An 18,265-nucleotide genomic window follows, 5' to 3' on the forward strand; every position below is an offset into this window, starting at 1 on the left:
TTGAATGATCGATCTGTCAGGATTTCGGAGATGTTATTTCGAAAATGCTGGGCTGGACTGAATGTTTACTGGTGCTTTTTGACAACTAACTACTTCTCCAGCTTGTGAGTGAATCTAGCTTTTTTTTTCTTTTTTTCCCTAAAAAATAGTGAATCAAGTTCTTTTTTCTAGCTGTGAGTGAGTCTAGCCAGAAAGATTTTTTTTTTTGAGACAAGTCTAGCCAGAAAGATGAACGATGGACCGTGTAAGGCCATGAGGCCCAAGTGGACATGGGCCTGGTAGGCCCGAATGCCTCGCAGGAGAGGAAGGGTTATCGTAGGGAGTACGCTGATGCTTTTCTTCCCCTAATAAACCCCCAAATTGCGAGAGCAAACCACCGAGTCCGCCGCCGCCGCCGCCCACCTTTCCTCTTCTCCCAAACCCTAGCTAGTCTCCGGCGATGGCCCCCAAGCGCGCCGCGAAGAAGCCGGCGCCCCCGCCACCGCCTCCGGCTGCCTCCTCCGAGGAGGAGGACTCCCGCTCGCGCTCCGAGGAGGAGGAGGACGAAGACGCCGAGTCCCCTCCCCCCGCCCCCACCCCGGCCCCCAAGAGCACGCCGGCGCCCCCGCAGGAGGGAGAGGAGGAGGAGGAGGAGGAGTCTGAAGAGGAAGACGAGGAGGAGGAGTCTGATGAGGAGCCCGCCCGCGCGTCCCCGGCCCCCGCCGCCACCCCCAAGAACAAGCCTCCGCCGCCGCAACAGGGAGGTGACTCCGACTCTTCCGACGAGGAGGAGGAAGAGGAGCCCACCAAGACGGCCCCTCGCTCCGCTCCCAAGAAGCAGCCCCCACCGCCCCCGCCGCGGCAGGGCGAGGAATCGGACGCCTCCGACGAGGAAGAAGAGGAGGGTGAGTCCGAGGAGGAGGCGCCGCCGCCGCCGAAGCTTGCTCCAAAGCAGGCGCCAGAGGGCCGGAAGCCCCAGGCAGCGGCCGAGACCAAGAAGCCTGCCGCTTTCAGCCGCATCTGGTCCACCGACGACGAGGTGCGTATCCTCGAGGCCCTCGCGGATCACCAAAAGCAGCACGGCACGCTGCCGCAGCCCGACGCCCTCGTCGACGCCCTTGCAGGGAAGCTCGACAACCGGGCCTACGGCAGCAAGGAGCTCCAGGGGAAGGTCCTGGCCCTCAGGCGTCGGTACCTCGCGCTCAGCAAGAAGGGCGAGCTCCCGAGCAAGGAGCATGACCGCCGGGTGCTGGAACTTTCCAAGATGGTCTGGGAAGGCGGCGACATGGTCACCGCCGCAGCTGCCTCTGCCAACTCTGCGAAGGCGGCAAATGGCCAGGAGCCAAAGGGGTTCGAGGAGATGTGCGATCTGTATCCGTACCTAGCGGAGCATGTGAAGGAGCTGGATGCGGCGAACCCGGGCATTTTCAAGAGGCAGTTCGGGATGATGGACGAGGATAAGGCGCGCGCCATGGACGAGAAGATCAAGAGGCAGCGGGTGGCGCAGATGAAGGTGGAGCTGCGCCGCCATGACCTGGTAAGGGAGGTGACCAAGGCCATCATCGACTTGGTCGACTGATGGGAGCGTCATGAGCTTACCTGAAACTGTACCGGTGATCACAATGTGGCGATTTGGTGGAGCAAGAAGGTTTCTGAAATTATGAGCTATAATCTGCAAATTTTGGTGTCTCGGATGGTCTAAACATGAGACCTATGCTGGAACTGCAAATTGTGCCTGGTCTTTGTAAGAATGCTTTTTTTCGTGTGACCAGAGCATGCTAGAATTATAGCAAATTAGGGGTGTCTTTATGGTGTGAGCATGAGCATGATGAGACATGTGCTGGAACTGCAAATTGTGCTGGTGGATTAAGAATGTTTTCCTGTGTGGCTAGAGAAGTACTGTACGCTAGAACTGGCAAATTGTGCTGCTGTTGCGCGAATCTTTCTTGCCACAGGTTCCATCGATTGTGTGAGGTTTTATGTATGAAACGGTCGCTGAATTTGTACTTGGTTCAGTAAAGCTTTTCTGTTGTTAGTTTTGGCAGCTCGTTTATGCAGAGGCTGGTCTTGCTGTTTTGGCTGTTTCAGGGTTTGGGTGCAGACTGGAGTCGTGAGTCTGAATTAGATGAATTTTACCAGGGCATGGCGCTGGGTTATACTCCTCTACTTTTCTGCTGTTTAATTTAACCAGCCTTTTATACTTGCGTGACTGTTTCGGGCTTTCGCTGCAGGATTAGATGAATGTTACCAGGGCATGGCGCTGGGTTATACTCCCTCTGTTTCAAAATAGATGACTCAACTTTGTACTAATTTTAATACAAAGTTAGTACAAAGTTGAGACATCTATTTGAAACGGAGGGAGTACTACTTCTCTATTGTTGGGTTATACTCCTTTGTACACAAATATAGGATGTTTTTGTAGTTTCATTTAACGTCCTATATTTGTTTAGAGGGAGTGCTACTTCTCTGCTGTTCAATTTAGAAGTAAGTACGCTGGTGCTTGAACTTGTCGTGGATGTTCATTTTAGTGCTTACAGTTGCAAATGGTTTCAAAACTTCACATGCGCGTAAGCGTAAAATGTGCTGACATACACTGTATGAAGTTTGATATATACAATGCATGGTTTTTTTAGGGGAACATACAATGCATAGAAAGTTTTAATCTCTATTTCTAATGAAGCAGTTGGTAGTCTTGCTTTCAGATTTTTTTTCGTCCCACCTTTTATGGGTTTTTTTGTATCTCCTCCCACCTTCGCTGGTTTTTTCCGTCCCCTCCCCCCACTTTATCAGTTTATTTTCGCGTCACCCTCTCACACAACGAAAGAAATCTAAACAGATCATAACTTCTCATACTGGCGCAAGTTATTTAGTAATGTAGAATCAATCATGAACAATCTCTAAAGATCAAATCTAAATTAATTAACCTTATCTTAAATCACTCAATCACATTAATTAGAAAACAAATATTTGATTTTTCAGAAAAATCGCTCAATCACATTAACCGTACCTTAACTCACGGATGGTAGTCAATCTCTAAACAAAGGAAACAATACATCGAGGGAGCAGTAAATAAACTCTCTTTCTTATGACATCTATATGATCTTCCATTCCCTCTTCGTTGTCGAGCGTTCTTAATTCTTGAGGCCGATGCTTGGGCTGCGTCACTGGTCGCAACGATGCCGGAGGACGAGGACGGCGAGGCCGGATGCCGCGGCCAGTGAAGGGGGCGAAGAAGGGCGGCTTCCCTGGGCGTGGCCCTGGGAGTTGGTGCGGTGGAAGCGGCACTTGAAGGACCCGTCGTGGGTGGCCAGCACGCAGATGCACATGGAAGCAGACCCGTGGCCTGCGCCGAACGGTGCCGACGCCAACCCGGGCCACCTCCTCCGCGTATTCTTGAAGCTGTGGCTGACCGATTTACATGAAATTAATTCCGTCAGTTGTGGTGGCAAATATAATACACATAATCCATATTGTTTTGCACTAGCATGTGTGTGTTAAATAGATGGATTATGGCCCCGTACCCAATAAGATGGATATGTGTGTGTGTTAGAGAGAGAAAGGGAGAGGGGGAGAGAGAGTGAGGAAGAGGGAGGGAGAGAGTGTGTGTGAGGATTTGATGGTAAAAAAGATCGCCAAGGTCACTTGATATGTATGAGAATATTAATATTAAATTCTTAAAATTAATGTGGCCCCGTTGCAACGCACGGGCGTTCTTCTAGTGTATTGTAAACGAAGACTCTCCTGTGATTTAGTAAATGGGCTGCAGTTAGTGCGTCCATTTAGCACATGGTGTTTCTTTTTTGGGTTTTTAAGAAATTTGTATAAATATGTAAATTATAACCACAATAACAAAAGTAAAGTTTAATGTTTGTGTGTTACAACTATTGTACATACAATTAAAGTAACATAGTACTTTAAAAAATAGTCATGTAATTTTAAAAGTATTCAAGTATTAATTTTAAAACATTCAAATAATTCAAATAGTATTTGTGAATTATAATTTTTTATACAATTTAAAATAGTAGAAACATTTCTAAAATTGTAATTCACCGTTTTTATTTTAATTATACAAAGCAAACATTTGATTAATTATATGCAATTTTTTACAATTCATAAGTATTTTTAAGTAAATATTTATATAACGGAAATATTGATATGTTAAGATTTTTTTTGTGATTATTCTAAAATATATAAACTGTATGAGTATAGGAGTGAAAATTATACACAATTGAATATTCATAAATATTTAGTAAAGGTTTTGTGTTCATAGTTTTGTACTCTCTTTGTCCCAAAATAAATGACTCAAACTTGTACCAACTTTATATGGAGGGGGTATAATTTAAATATATGTCACGAGGGTATAAAAATGTTTGTATTCAAATTTTTATTTGTATTTACTAAACATTTTTAATATAGTACATGAGTGTATATTTTAAGTGTTTGTATTTACTAAAGGTTTTTATACACTAGTGGCATATATTTAAAATAGTATTTTAAAACATAATAAGTGCTTATTTGTATGTTATTATTTATAAGACGTGAATATTCAAACGTAATTTTGTTACTATGATTATAACTAACATTTTTTTCAAATTTTAGAAAAGAAAAATAACATCCAAACGTGAATGGTGGAGTTGCTAGCAGCCACCATTTTCCATGCGATTTTTCCCTTTGTACTGATGATAGCTCGGACTCACTGGTCCTAGAGACGTTGGGCCATCCCGTTCCGCCGCTGCAAGTAGGCTCCATGCCACGCTACGCACCAACTAAAGTACGGTGCCACGTCAGCGCATTTTACGTCCATGGACAGGATTAGCATCGTATTCTCACACGTGTGCCAGGTTTTAAAACTAATTTTCTTTATTTCACTACTATATACACTAATATGAACATCCGACAAGTTACAAACCCGCCTCAAACACCCTGGTTTGGTCACTCAGCGGTCACGAGAATGCGATCTAGACGGGCGCCTCAAACGGATCTCAAACGTCTGAGCTGATCGGCACCCTTTATATCCAGTTCAAATATGGGACGGGTATGGGGTGCTCGGGCGTGTCCGCCACATCGTATCCGACCCACACTGGCTCACCCGACTCTACATATATTCCTTCCCATCCGTTTGCCGGACCAAACCCTAACCACTTCACTCCATTCCCCTTCGGCACCCAAGCTCCCATCGGGCATTCTCCGACATGGCGGGCAACGGATCCAAGTCCTTCACCACCAGACTCGTCGATCCCCGAACTCATCCCACGCGTCCCTGAGGAGGAGATGGCCGCCCTGTTTGCGCTCCACCGCTCCTGGGAGGAACCCTTGCGAGGCAGTGCTCGGACTCCTTCCGTCGACAATTCATTGTGTCCCTCCAAATGGCGCATGGATCCTGTAGGATCTAGAAGTAGATGTGTCTAGAGGGGGGGTGATTAGACACTTAGTGCTAAAGTTGCAATTTTTAGGCCTTTTTGGTTTGAGTGGAGTTTTGGGCACAATTTCAACATACACAATACATATCAAGCAAGCATGCAAAGAGTATATGAGCAGCGGAATGTAAAGCATGCAACTTGCAAGAATGTAAGGGGAAGAGTTTGGAGAATTCAAACGCAATTGGAGACACGGATGTTTTTCCCGTGGTTCGAATAGGTGGTGCTATCCTACATCCACGTTGATGGAGACTTCAACCCACGAAGGGTAACGGTTGTGCGAGTCCACGGAGGGCTCCACCCACGAAGGGTAATGGTTGCGCGAGTCCACGGAGGGCTCCACCCATGAAGGGTCCACGAAGAAGCAACCACCCACGAAGGGTCCACGAAGAAGCAACCTTGTCTATCCCACCATGGCCATCACCCACGAAGGACTTGCCTCACTAGCGGTAGATCTTCACGAAGTAGGCGATCTCCTTGCCCTTACAAACTCCTTGGTTCAACTCCACAATCTTGTCGGAGGCTCCCAAGTGACACCTAGCCAATCTAGGAGACACCACTCTCCAAGAAGTAACAAATGGTGTGTAGGTAATGAACTCCTTGCTCTTGTGCTTCAAATGATAGTCTCCCCAACACTCAACTCTCTCTCATAGGATTTGGATTTGGTGGAAAGAAGATTTGAGTGGAAAGCAACTTGGGGAAGGCTAGAGATCAAGATTCATATGGTAGGAATGGAATATCTTGGCCTCAACACATGAGTAGGTAGTTCTCTCTCAGAAATAGGATGCTGGAAGTGTAGGCTTAGTCTGATGGCTCTCTCTCTAAATGAAGAGGAGGTGGAGGGGTATATATAGCCTCCACACAAAATCCAACCGTTACACACGATTTTCCAATCTCGGTGGGACCGAATCAACAAACTCGGTCGGACCGAAATGTAAACCTAGTGACCGTTAGAGATTTTCGGTGGGACCGACTGGATCAACTCGGTGGGACCGATGTGCTAGGGTTAGGGTAAATCCAAAACTCGGTTTGACCGATTACTCAAACTCGGTGGGACCGATTTGGGTAATAAGTGAAACTGAGATTTGGCCAAGCAAACTCGGTGGGACCGATTGCATATCTCGGTGGGACCGAGAATATTGCAATGGGTAACAGAGAGTTTGCAAGCCCATCTCGGTGAGACCGAGATCCCATCGGTGAGACCGAACTGATTAGGGTTTGGCAGTGGCTTATGACAAGTGAAACTCGGTGGCGCCGGATAGGAAGAATCGGTAGGACCGAGTTTGGCTTAGGGTTTAGGTCATATGTGGAAGTGGGAAAGTAGCTGAGGATTTTGGAGCATATCATTAAGCACATGAAGCAAGAGGCTCATTAAGCAACACCTCATCCCTCCTTGATAGTATTGGCTTTTCCTATGGACTCAATGTGATCTTGGATCACTAAAATGTAAAATGAAGAGTCTTGAGCTTGAAGCTTTAGCCAATCCTTTGTCCTTAGCATCTTGAAGGAGTTCCCACAACCTTTAGTCCATGCCACTCCATTGTTGAACTTATCTGAAACATGCTAGATAGAAATGTTAGTCCAACAAGAGATATGTTGTCATCAATTATCAAAACCACCTAGGGAGCACTTGTGCTTTCAATCTCCCCCTTTTTGGTAATTGATGGCAACATACATCAAAGCTTTAGATAAAGATATAAAGAACAGCAAGTAAAGCTTTGGAAGGACATGTAACAAGCATAGGCTCCCCCTACATGTATGCACTCATGTAAATATGAAATATAGAGGCATGTGAGAGCATAACCATGACAGAGTAGGCAATGTGTTACATGTATCTTGGCCATATGCATCAGAGCAAAAGATTATCAAGGAAAATACCTTCATGCTCATGAGTCCTTCTTGCAAACAGTATGTACATAAGCAAGAACTCCTCATACTCATGATTTTGATGCATATACTTACCTTGTGGTCTTGAGTTGGCTTAGGATGGAATGAACCTGCACAAACAAAGTTAGATAACACAGGTACATCCACTAGTCAGAGCAAACAAAAGAAACCACAAGAATACCAAGACTGGGATGACATGTAGAGAGTGAGTACAAGGTACCACATTGGATTCAACATGTCCCCAAGAATAAAGATATGCAATGAATTTGACTGATTTCTTTCCCTTAGGTGTCTTGCTCCCCACAGAATCTTACATGGGATATTGGGAGAAGATAAGGAACAGCAAATCAGAGCTGAAAGATACAAATGAACATGTCTTTCCCCCTAAAAAGACATGTGACATCTCTCGTCTTGAACATCAAGCATCAAGCATCTGGGATCCTTGAGTATTCTCTCCCCCTGGAAGTCTCTCTCTCCCCCTTAATACTTTCTCTCTTGTAGGTTTGGTCCTTGAGACTTTTTCTCTCCCTTGATGTAATCTCTCTCTCCTACAAGCTTTGATGTGATCTCTCTCTCCCCCTTTGACATCAATTTCCAAGAAGGGCTTTCTGGAATCTGTCGTATAGGTTTGGTCCTTGAGACTCAGCACAAAGCAATGGATAAAACTGTGATGCTTGTAGAGGACAAGATTCGTTGAGTAAAGCTGGATCAGAAGAAATATAGAACAAGTGGCAAACTGTTTTTCTTGTTGCGAAGTCGGTGGCACCGAGTGGTATGTTTTGGTGGCACCGAAAAGATTCGGTTGGACCGAAAATTACAAGTCGGTGAAACCGAGTTCACACAGAGAAAAACACTTGTCACCTCAGCTCACTAGACATGTAGGATCTCACAAAGATTTGCAATGAATTACCTGAAGGATTTGCAAGGAATTAAATGCAGAAAATGCAGAACATAAACAGAAAGAAAAGAGAAGAGACTGAAAAATCTAGATGAGTTTTTTTGTTTTGAAAAGAGAAAGAAACTAAACATGCATGAGACAAATGCAATAACACAGAAAAGAACACAAGAGAACTTCATCTAGAGTTGGGCGGTGACATAGTCACCTATGTTAGAGTATATTGACTTAGGAGTCAAGTGAGAACACTTGATCATAGGTCATACTCATCGTTTAAGCTCAAAATGGGGTTACCATTTTTCGTTTAAGCATCTTGATGTATTCACATCTTGTTGAGTTGCTTTGACTCATGTCTTGGAGTAAAGCTTCTCTAAGATGGAATAACATACCTTGGGTGGTGGTGTGGTTCTTGCTCATGTAGTTGAACTTGTGTGGGTGCTCAAGGTTGATGTAGCTCATCAAGAGTTGGGAGCACCACTTGGAGTTTGAGTTCATCTACCTACATGGGTTAGTTCTTGCAAGGAAGAGCACTTGTGTATCCAAAAATGACAATCATGAAGCTCAACATAGAATTTGTCAAAGGATATGTTTGAATGGTTTTGTGCTTCCTTGTCTTCAACCACCATTGTGTAGAGTCTTGGTGATGTAGAGATTGCTCAAGATGTGAGTGAGTCGCAATCTCATGGAATTAGATTCAACCAAGCACCTACATGGGTTAGACAACATGCAAGGTGCAAATATATCCAAGACATAAGATAGTTATCATAAGAGATATATCATGGATTAGTCATAAGCTCATGTCTTGCATGTATCCAATGGAGTTTCTACTCCAAGTTCGAAGCATCAATGATGTTCAATTCTCCTCTCAACCTGCAAAACACTTTCTCATCAAGAGGTTTAGTAAATATATCCGCTAATTGCTTATCGGTGCGAACATGCTTAAGATCAATGTCACCCTTAGCAACATGATCTCGAATGAAATGATGACGAACTTCAATATGCTTAGTTCGAGAATGTTGTACAGGATTATGACCAATTTTGATAGCACTTTCATTGTCACAAAGTAGTGGAACATGTTTCACATAGATCCCATAATCTTTAAGAGTTTGGGTCATCCAAAGTAATTGAGCACAACATGAACCAGCGGCAATGTATTCCGCTTCGGCGGTGGATAAGGATACCGAGTTTTGTTTCTTGGAAGACCAAGACACAAGAGATCTACCAAGAAATTGACAAGTACCCGAAGTGGACTTTCTATCAACCTTGTCTCCGGCATAATCCGAGTCGGAATAGCCAACAAGATCAAAAGAAGACCTCTTAGGATACCAAATGCCAAAATTTGGTGTATGGATTAAATATCTCACTATCCTTTTCACAGCCTTAAGATGACAATCTTTAGGAGCAGCTTGATATCGTGCACACATGCACACACTTAGCATAATATCGGGACGTGAAGCACATAGGTATAACAATGAACCAATCATAGAGCGATAAACCTTTTGATCAACCGGTTCACCATCTTTGGTTAAATCATTATGTCCACTAGTAGGCATGGGTGTAGACATACCTTTGCATTCTTGCATATTGAACTTCTTGAATAAGTCCTTGGTGTACTTTGTTTGAGAGACAAATGTACCTTCCTTAGTTTGCTTGATTTGCAAACCGAGAAAGAATTTGAGTTCACTCATCATAGACATCTCAAACTTCTCTGACATTAGCTTTCCAAACTTTTCACTAAAGAGAGGGTTAGTTGAACCAAATATGATATCATCAACATAAATTTGGCATACAAATAGTTCTCCATTAACCCTTTTAGTAAAAAGAGTAGAATCAATTTTACCAATTTCAAAACCACTTGTAGTAAGGAACTTGGTCAAGCATTTATACCATGCTCTAGGAGCTTGTTTAAGACCATAAAGAGCTTTGTGAAGTTTGTAAACATGATTTGGTTTCTTAGGATTGATAAAGCCGGGAGGTTGTTTGACATAAACTTCCTCCTCTATTTCACCATTTAGAAAAGCACTTTTAATGTCCATTTGGTACAAGGTGATATTATGGTGATTAGCATAGGCAAGTAAGATGCGAATGGACTCAAGTCTAGCAACGGGAGCATATGTCTCACCATAGTCCATACCTTCGACTTGTGTGTATCCTTGGGCGACGAGACGTGCTTTGTTGCGAACCACTTGTCCATCTTCATCTTGCTTGTTGCGAAACACCCATTTGGTACCAATGATGTTGTGGTTGTTGTCGGGCTTCTCAACCAATGTCCAAACTTGGTTTCTCTCAAATTGTGTAGCTCTTCATGCATAGCGTTTATCCAATCCGGATCTTCCAATGCTTCTTCAACCTTCATAGGTTCAATGCTAGAGATGAATGAATAGTTTTCACAAAAGTTAGCTAAACGAGTTTTTGAGCGAGTGATTCTCCCGGTTTGTATATCATTGAGGATTTGCTCGACGGGATGATCTTTGGCAATTCTTGCTCGAACTCGTGAGAGCTTTTGCTTGGGTCTTCGTTGAACATCTTCTTCATCTTGTTCTTCTTCTTGGCCTTCTTCATTGTTGACGTTGTCGTTCTCTTGTCGTGGTGGAGAAGGAGGTTGTTGATGTTCGTCTTGATGTATTTCCTCGTTTTCTTCATCTTGGTGTGTCCCACTTGTGGATGCTTCCGTGTCAATTCTTGGTTCACCTTGTCGTGAAGTAGAAGCTTCCACTTGGACGGATGAAGTACTCTCCTTCACCTCCGTTGGACGAATTTTGCCAATGGACAAGTCTTGAATTGCTTCTGAAGGGTCTTTGTCTCCTACATCAATTGGCAATTGCTCTACTTGCGAGCCATTAGATTCATCAAACTTCACATCTACCGTCTCTTCAACCTTTCGGGTGAAATTGTTGTAGACACGGTAAGTGTGAGAGTTTGAGCCATAACCAAGTAGAAAACCTTCATGAGATTTAGGAGCAAACTTTGAACGACGATGCTTATCAAGAATGTAGCACTTTGAGCCGAATACTCGAAAGTATCCAACTTGGGGTTTGTTACCGGTGAGAAGCTCGTATGCCGTCTTGTCGAGTAGCTTGTGAAGATATAAGCGATTTGTTGCGTGACAAGCTGTCTCAACCGCTTCTGCCCAAAAGTGCTTCGGCGTCTTGTATTCATCAAGCATCGTTCTTGCCATTTCGATGAGCGTCCGGTTCTTCCTCTCAACAACTCCATTTTGTTGAGGTGTGTACGTAGCCGAGAACTCGTGTGAAATCCCTTCTTCGTCAAGAAAGGTGTCCACATTTGCGTTCTTGAACTCCGTTCCGTTGTCACTCCGAACCTTCTTGATCTTCACGTCAAACTGATTTTGGGCCTTCCTAGCGAAGTTTCTGAAGATCTTCTGGACCTGCGACTTGTCATTAAGAAAGAACATCCACGTAAATCTTGAAAAATCATCAACTATAACTAGACCAAAAGAATTTCCACCGAGACTCTTGTAGGCGTTGGGACCAAAAAGATCCATATGAAGTAGCTCGAGTGGCCTCCTTGTGGTCATGATGTTCTTCACGGGATGTCTTCCTCCAACCTGTTTACCTGCTTGACAAGCACTGCAAAGTCTATCCTTATCAAATATGACATCGTTAACTCCAAGGATATGATTTCCTTTAATAAGCTTGTCAAGGTTTCTCATGCCAACGTGACCTAGTCGTCTATGCCACAACCAACCTTTTGAGGATTTAGCAACAAAGCAAGTTTTAGGTTGTGCCTTTTTAGAGAAATCGACAATGTAAAGATCACCTCTACGCATACCGGTAAAGACCATTTTATGATTGTCTCGACGAAATACTTGGCAATCTACCTCAGTAAATAGGACATTCAAACCGAAATCAGCAAGTCTAGATACTGAAAGTAAGTTGTAGCCGAGAGATTCAACGAGCATGACATTTTGAATGGAACTATCATGTGAGATGGCCACCTTACCAAGGCCAACCACTTTACCCTTTGAATTATCACCAAAGGTGACATATTTTCGAGGGCCGTCATTTTCAGCAAGCTCACGAAACATCTCTTCATCTCCGGTCATATGATCAGTACATCCACTATCAAGAACCCATTCCTTTCCTCCTGATTCATATCCCCGAAGATTTGCCATAAGACCAAAATGTCTCATTGCATCATCAAGATCGAAGTCACTATCATCATCATCATCATAGTATCCATGTTCATCATGATCTTGTGACTCATCATTTCCTAGAGAGGGTAATTCATTAGATAAATGATCATCAAAGTGGTCACTTTTATGAATTCTTATAGCTTTGAATATGATATCATTAATGATTCCAACATCTCCTTTAGCATGCTTAAGATTGGTAAGTTCAAATAGACAATTACCAAAACTAGGATCACTAGAGTTCATCTTACTCAAGGCAATAGATTTATGGAGAATTTCATCCAAAGTTTTCAAGGAATGATCGGGAAATCGTTCCTCAAGAAATTTCCATATAGTATAGGCACAATTAAGAGTAGGCAAACTAGCAATCAAATTTTTGGGCAATCCTCTAATGATGAGCTCAATAGTTCTAAGATTGCGAATCATGTCAATATCTTCATCTAGGGTAGGATGCAAAGGATCAATATGAGGTGCACAAGGGCTAGCAATATACTTGTTCAAATGATATTGATTGAAGATTACAAGCATCTCATTTTTCCACTCATGAAAATACTCTCCATCAAGAATAGGCACTCTATGTCTAAGACTCCCTAATGTAGACACATCCATCTTCCTCCAATGGTGATTAAACCAAGGCAATGGAGACCAAAGCTCTGATACCACTTGTAGGATCTAGAAGTAGATGTGTCTAGAGGGGGGTGATTAGACACTTAGTGCTAAAGTTGCAATTTTTAAGCCTTTTTCGGTTTGAGTGGAGTTTAGGCACAATTTCAACATACACAATACATATCAAGCAAGCATGCAAAGAGTATATGAGCAGCGGAATGTAAAGCATGCAACTTGCAAGAATGTAAGGGAAGGGTTTGGAGAATTCAAACGCAATTGGAGACACGGATGTTTTTCCCGTGGTTCGGATAGGTGGTGCTATCCTACATCCACGTTGATGGAGACTTCAACCCACAAAGGGTAACGGTTGCGCGAGTCCACGAAGGGCTCCACCCACAAAGGGTAACGGTTGCGCGAGTCCACAGAGGGCTCCACCCACGAAGGGTCCACGAAGAAGCAACCACCCACAAAGGGTCCACGAAGAAGCAACCTTGTCTATCCCACCATGGCCATCGCCCACGAAGGACTTGCCTCACTAGCGGTAGATCTTCACGAAGTAGGCGATCTCCTTGCCCTTACAAACTCCTTGGTTCAACTCCACAATCTTGTCGGAGGCTCCCAAGTGACACCTAGCCAATCTAGGAGACACCACTCTCCAAGAAGTAACAAATGGTGTGTAGGTAATGAACTCCTTGCTCTTGTGCTTCAAATGATAGTCTCCCCAACACTCAACTCTCTCTCATAGGATTTGGATTTGGTGGAAAGAAGATTTGAGTGGAAAGCAACTTGGGAAGGCTAGAGATCAAGATTCATATGGTAGGAATGGAATATCTTGGTCTCAACACATGAGTAGGTGGTTCTCTCTCAGAACATATGAGTTGGAATGTGTATGCTGTTCTGATGGCTCTCTCCAGAATGAAGAGGAGGTGGAGGGGTATATATAGCCTCCACACAAAATCCAACCGTTACACACAGTTTTCCAATCTCGGTGGGACCGAATCAACAAACTCGGTCGGACCGAAAAGGTAAACCTAGTGACCGTTAGAGATTTCGGTGGGACCGACTGGATCAACTCGGTGGGACCGATGTGCTAGGGTTAGGGTAAATCCAAAACTCGGTTTGACCGATTACTCAAACTCGGTGGGACCGATTTGGGTAATAAGTGAAACTGAGATTTGGCCAAGCAAACTCGGTGGGACCGATTGCATATCTCGGTGGGACCGAGAATATTGCAATGGGTAACAGAGAGTTTGCAAGCCCATCTCGGTGAGACCGAGATCCCATCGGTGAGACCGAACTGATTAGGGTTTGGCAGTGGCTTATGACAAGTGAAACTCGGTGGCGCCGGATAGGAAGAATCGGTAGGACCGAGTTTGGCTTAGGGTTTAGGTCATATGTGGAAGTGGGAAAGTAGCTGAGGATTTTGGAGCATATCATTAAGCACATGAAGCAAGAGGCTCATTAAGCAACACATCATCCCTCCTTGATAGTATTGGCTTTTCCTATGGACTCAATGTGATCTTGGATCACTAAAATGTAAAATAAAGAGTCTTGAGCTTGAAGCTTTAGCCAATCCTTTGTCCTTAGCATCTTGAAGGAGTTCCCACAACCTTTAGTCCATGCCACTCCATTGTTGAACTTATCTGAAACATGCTAGATAGAAATGTTAGTCCAACAAGAGATATGTTGTCATCAATTATCAAAACCACCTAGGGAGCACTTGTGCTTTCAGATCCGGCGCTAGGTGTGCCATCACTGCCTTGCCGGAGGCGGTGCTGTCCGTTTGACGTCCGAACGCGGTGGTGAATCATGTAACCCCTCCGTTGGCGCGCCAAGGCCATGGATGCACCATGTGCGTTGTCCGACACAAACATGGTGCGACGTGCCCGTTGTGCGAGGTAGCGGGCACGGGAGACGGCAGCAGCCTTTGCGGTGGTGGACGTCGGCGAGGTGGAGTCGCATTCTCCGGCACCTCGTATGGTGCACCAGTCCGGGCGTCGCACCCGCGTCATGGTGGATGTCGCCGGCTCGTTCCGGGACGGATCCATCATCGATCTGACGTCCACTGACACCATTCGGATTCCGGACTGCGACGAGGAAGAGTAAGGCATGGGAGAAGACGGTGCCTTGAGTCGCATGAGCCGACTTGTGTCCCATGCCCTACTCTACCTTGCTGGCGACCGGACTAACACTCTGAGGAGCGCAGCCAGCCACTGGGCATGGGCACGATGGAACCAGGCGAGCTCCGCTTAGATTAGGTTTTACGTTACATGTAATAATATAAATTTAAGACATTTAAAAGGTTGGATTTGCCATCTCTTCAATTTAAACAACCTTTTTATTTATACTCTTGCATGACTGCTTTGCCCCAGCTTGGCGACCGGATACCGAACCACAGTTATTTTACCCTTTGCCGAACCCGAGCAGTGGCCATCCATGGGTAGACGTCGGAGGTGGCGACGTGCCTGCCCACCGAGCACTAGCAGCGCAGCAGTATTCATTTCGTGACAACAACGGAGCAGCATCTGGTCATGCATGCAGATACACACACCTTGGGCCAGGCAGCGCGCACACACGCGGTCACGTCGACGGGGACATGCCGTGTCCACCCGCCGTCCACCTAACATATTTCACCCTTTCTGGCACCATGATGCAGCTGCATCGTGGCTAGTCTAGACTCCACACCACTCCAGCGTGCCAACGTTCGTCGCGTGTGGCATTCGCTCTATAGCGAGCAACTTCAAAAGAGGCAACCCATTTCGTCTGCCACCGTCCGTTTGAGTTGACGTGGACATAAAACACGGCCCAACGCGCGGATATAAATGGACGTATGTTCGCTTTTCGTTCGCGGACGACCCATTCCTAATCTATTTTTGAACCAGATTTGCGTAGGCACGGACATGTGACGTACGCGCGCACGTTCGCTTTCTCCTCCCTCGGGGCCCGCTGGCCGGTGGCACATTGGCCTCCCCCCACCCCCAACCAACAGCAACCCTCGTCCGTCTCCTTCGTCGCCGACGCCGTCATCCATTTTGACCGGCAACTTTGCAGCTGCCGCCGCCTCTACATCCGCCCAGCAATGCCGCGCACTCCAACGTTGCCCGCCACCGTCGTCTTGCCGCCGGGGAGTCGACTGTTTTCCACCACACACCCGCCTGCGACCAAGAAGCCGCCTCGCCGCCCCGGCCAGATCCTCATCGTCACGCTCGTAGGACGCCGGCAGGGCAGCTAGCTGGTCCGTGCGCGCCGCGACTCCCCTCGCCGGTCGTCTCCTTCGTCAACGCCCGCAAACTGTTTGACAGTTTGCCAAGGTACAAAATGGACTCCGTCGACGAGTTCTTTTTCCACAATTTCCTTTGCGACTCCGATGATTCGTCGTTCGACGACGAGGAGGATATATTGGCTGCCGTGTTGGTCCATCACCACCTCAACAGCCAGCGGCAGTTATTCCGTGGCTCCATTCCGGGTCATCTTCCGGCGTTGAATCGCAATCGAGAGAGCGGGCATTTCCTTCTTTGGAAGGACTACTTTGATACAACAAACCCGCTGTTCAAACATCAAAAATTTCGCCGTCGTTTTCGTATGAGTAGGCATCTTTTCAACCGTATTAGAGAGGGGGTGGTCGGCTATGATGACTATTTCAAGTGCAAAGAGGATGCCGTCGGCAAGATTGGTTTTTCCCCTTATTAGAAATGCATTGCCGCCATTCGAATGCTTGCATACGGAGTGTCCGATGATCTCATTGACGAGTACATCCGTATGAGCGAGTCTACATGCCTAGAGTCCCTGTATAAGTTCTGCAAGACTGTTATTGCTGTGTTTGGCCCTGAGTACTTGAGAGAGCCGACAGCTGAAGATACATCCCGTTTGTTGGCGATGAATGCCAGTAGGGGCTTCCCAGGGATGCTTGGCAGTATAGACTGCATGCACTGGGAATGGAAGAACCGCCCTTCTGCTTGGGAAGGACAGTATAAGGGTCATGTCAGGGCTTGCACTGTCATACTAGAGGCCGTGGTGTCTCAAGATCTCTGGATCTGGCACTCTTCTTTGGTATGGCTGGATCACACAATGATATCAACGTGCTTCAGCGCTCGTCGGTGTTTGCTAGGCTTGCCGAAGACAACAGCCCAGCAGCCACAACTACGATAAAGGATACTACCTGGGTGACGGTATCTATCCTCAGTGGACCACTATTGTCAAGACAATACCCAACCCCGTCGGAGAGAAAAGGAAAAGATTTGCCCAAGAGCAAGAGAGTGCTAGGAAGGATGTCGAGCGTGCCTTTGGTGTTTTACAATCTCGATGGGGCATCATTCGGTATCCTGCTAATACCTGAAGGACGCAGAAACTGTGGGAGGTGATGACTGCTTGTGTGATCATGCACAATATGATCGTAGAAGACGAGCGCCCGGAACGTCTGTACAATTAAGGGTTTCAGTTTCAGGATGAGAATGTTGTGCTTGAGCATAGAGGAGCGGCAACGTTTGAACAGTTCACCTAATTTCATCATGACATGCGTGATTGTGAAACTCACGTGTAATTGCAAAATAATTTGATTGAGCATATGTAGGCTCATGTTGGCAACCAATAGATGTATCTTCTTTTATTCGTTTGCAAAACTATGTGAAACATTTTTATTTGTATTCGGCTTGTGAACTATACTATTTTATTCGGTTTAAACTATGTTATTTGACAATATATTTAAATGCAATTCATCAATGTAAAATAGAGCGGTCAGCCGGCCAAACCGGCACATATGGGTCGACGCATTGGGCGAGCTGCCAACCCATATCTAAAACAGGACGGAGGTCGACTCAAAGGGACAAAAAGCGGACAAAATCGCCATCCATTTGAATCGCCCCATTGGAGTTGCTCTTAAGTTAGATCCGGCTACGATTCCCCCTCCCCCCTGATCTGACCATTTTCCAACACTGGAGACAACGACAGTAAGGTATAACAACATACCGTTGAGACTCTTGACAGTAAAGGTGCACGCTCTACCGTAAAAATCTCCGAAATATCAAATACAATGCCTGTGCTCACTATCACTAGCCATCTTGATGATAGGGTTGCACATGCTTTCGTCAGCTTGTTTGACAGCAAAGCTAAATTGCGCCGACGTGGATAAATTACCTACCGTCAAAGGCCTTGGCAGTAGATTGGTATACCCTACCGCCATCGATCCCCAGCGATACGAAAATGATCAGATCTTGAATTTTTTCCGAAACGGAGTCAGATCTGACCCAACTTTCGCAAACGGATCAACACCGAACTTGGCCCCCGCGAGGGTGAGCGATTTTGATTTGGTTGGGTTGGGCTGCCGTCCTG

At 45.5% G+C, this 18,265-nt stretch overlaps 1 protein-coding gene across 1 annotated transcript; it reads left to right on the forward strand.

Moving 5' to 3' along the window:
• Window positions 1–342: 342 nt before the first annotated feature.
• Window positions 343–2,018, forward strand: LOC123128532 (nucleolar and coiled-body phosphoprotein 1). Its single transcript, XM_044548559.1, has one exon. The coding sequence runs from the start codon at window positions 440–442 to the stop codon at window positions 1,556–1,558; it is 1,119 nt and encodes a 372-aa protein (XP_044404494.1). The 5' UTR covers window positions 343–439; the 3' UTR covers window positions 1,559–2,018.
• Window positions 2,019–18,265: the final 16,247 nt, after the last annotated feature.

This window comes from Triticum aestivum, chromosome 6A, assembly GCF_018294505.1.
Source record: "Triticum aestivum cultivar Chinese Spring chromosome 6A, IWGSC CS RefSeq v2.1, whole genome shotgun sequence".
NCBI classification, from domain to species: Eukaryota; Viridiplantae; Streptophyta; class Magnoliopsida; order Poales; family Poaceae; genus Triticum; species Triticum aestivum.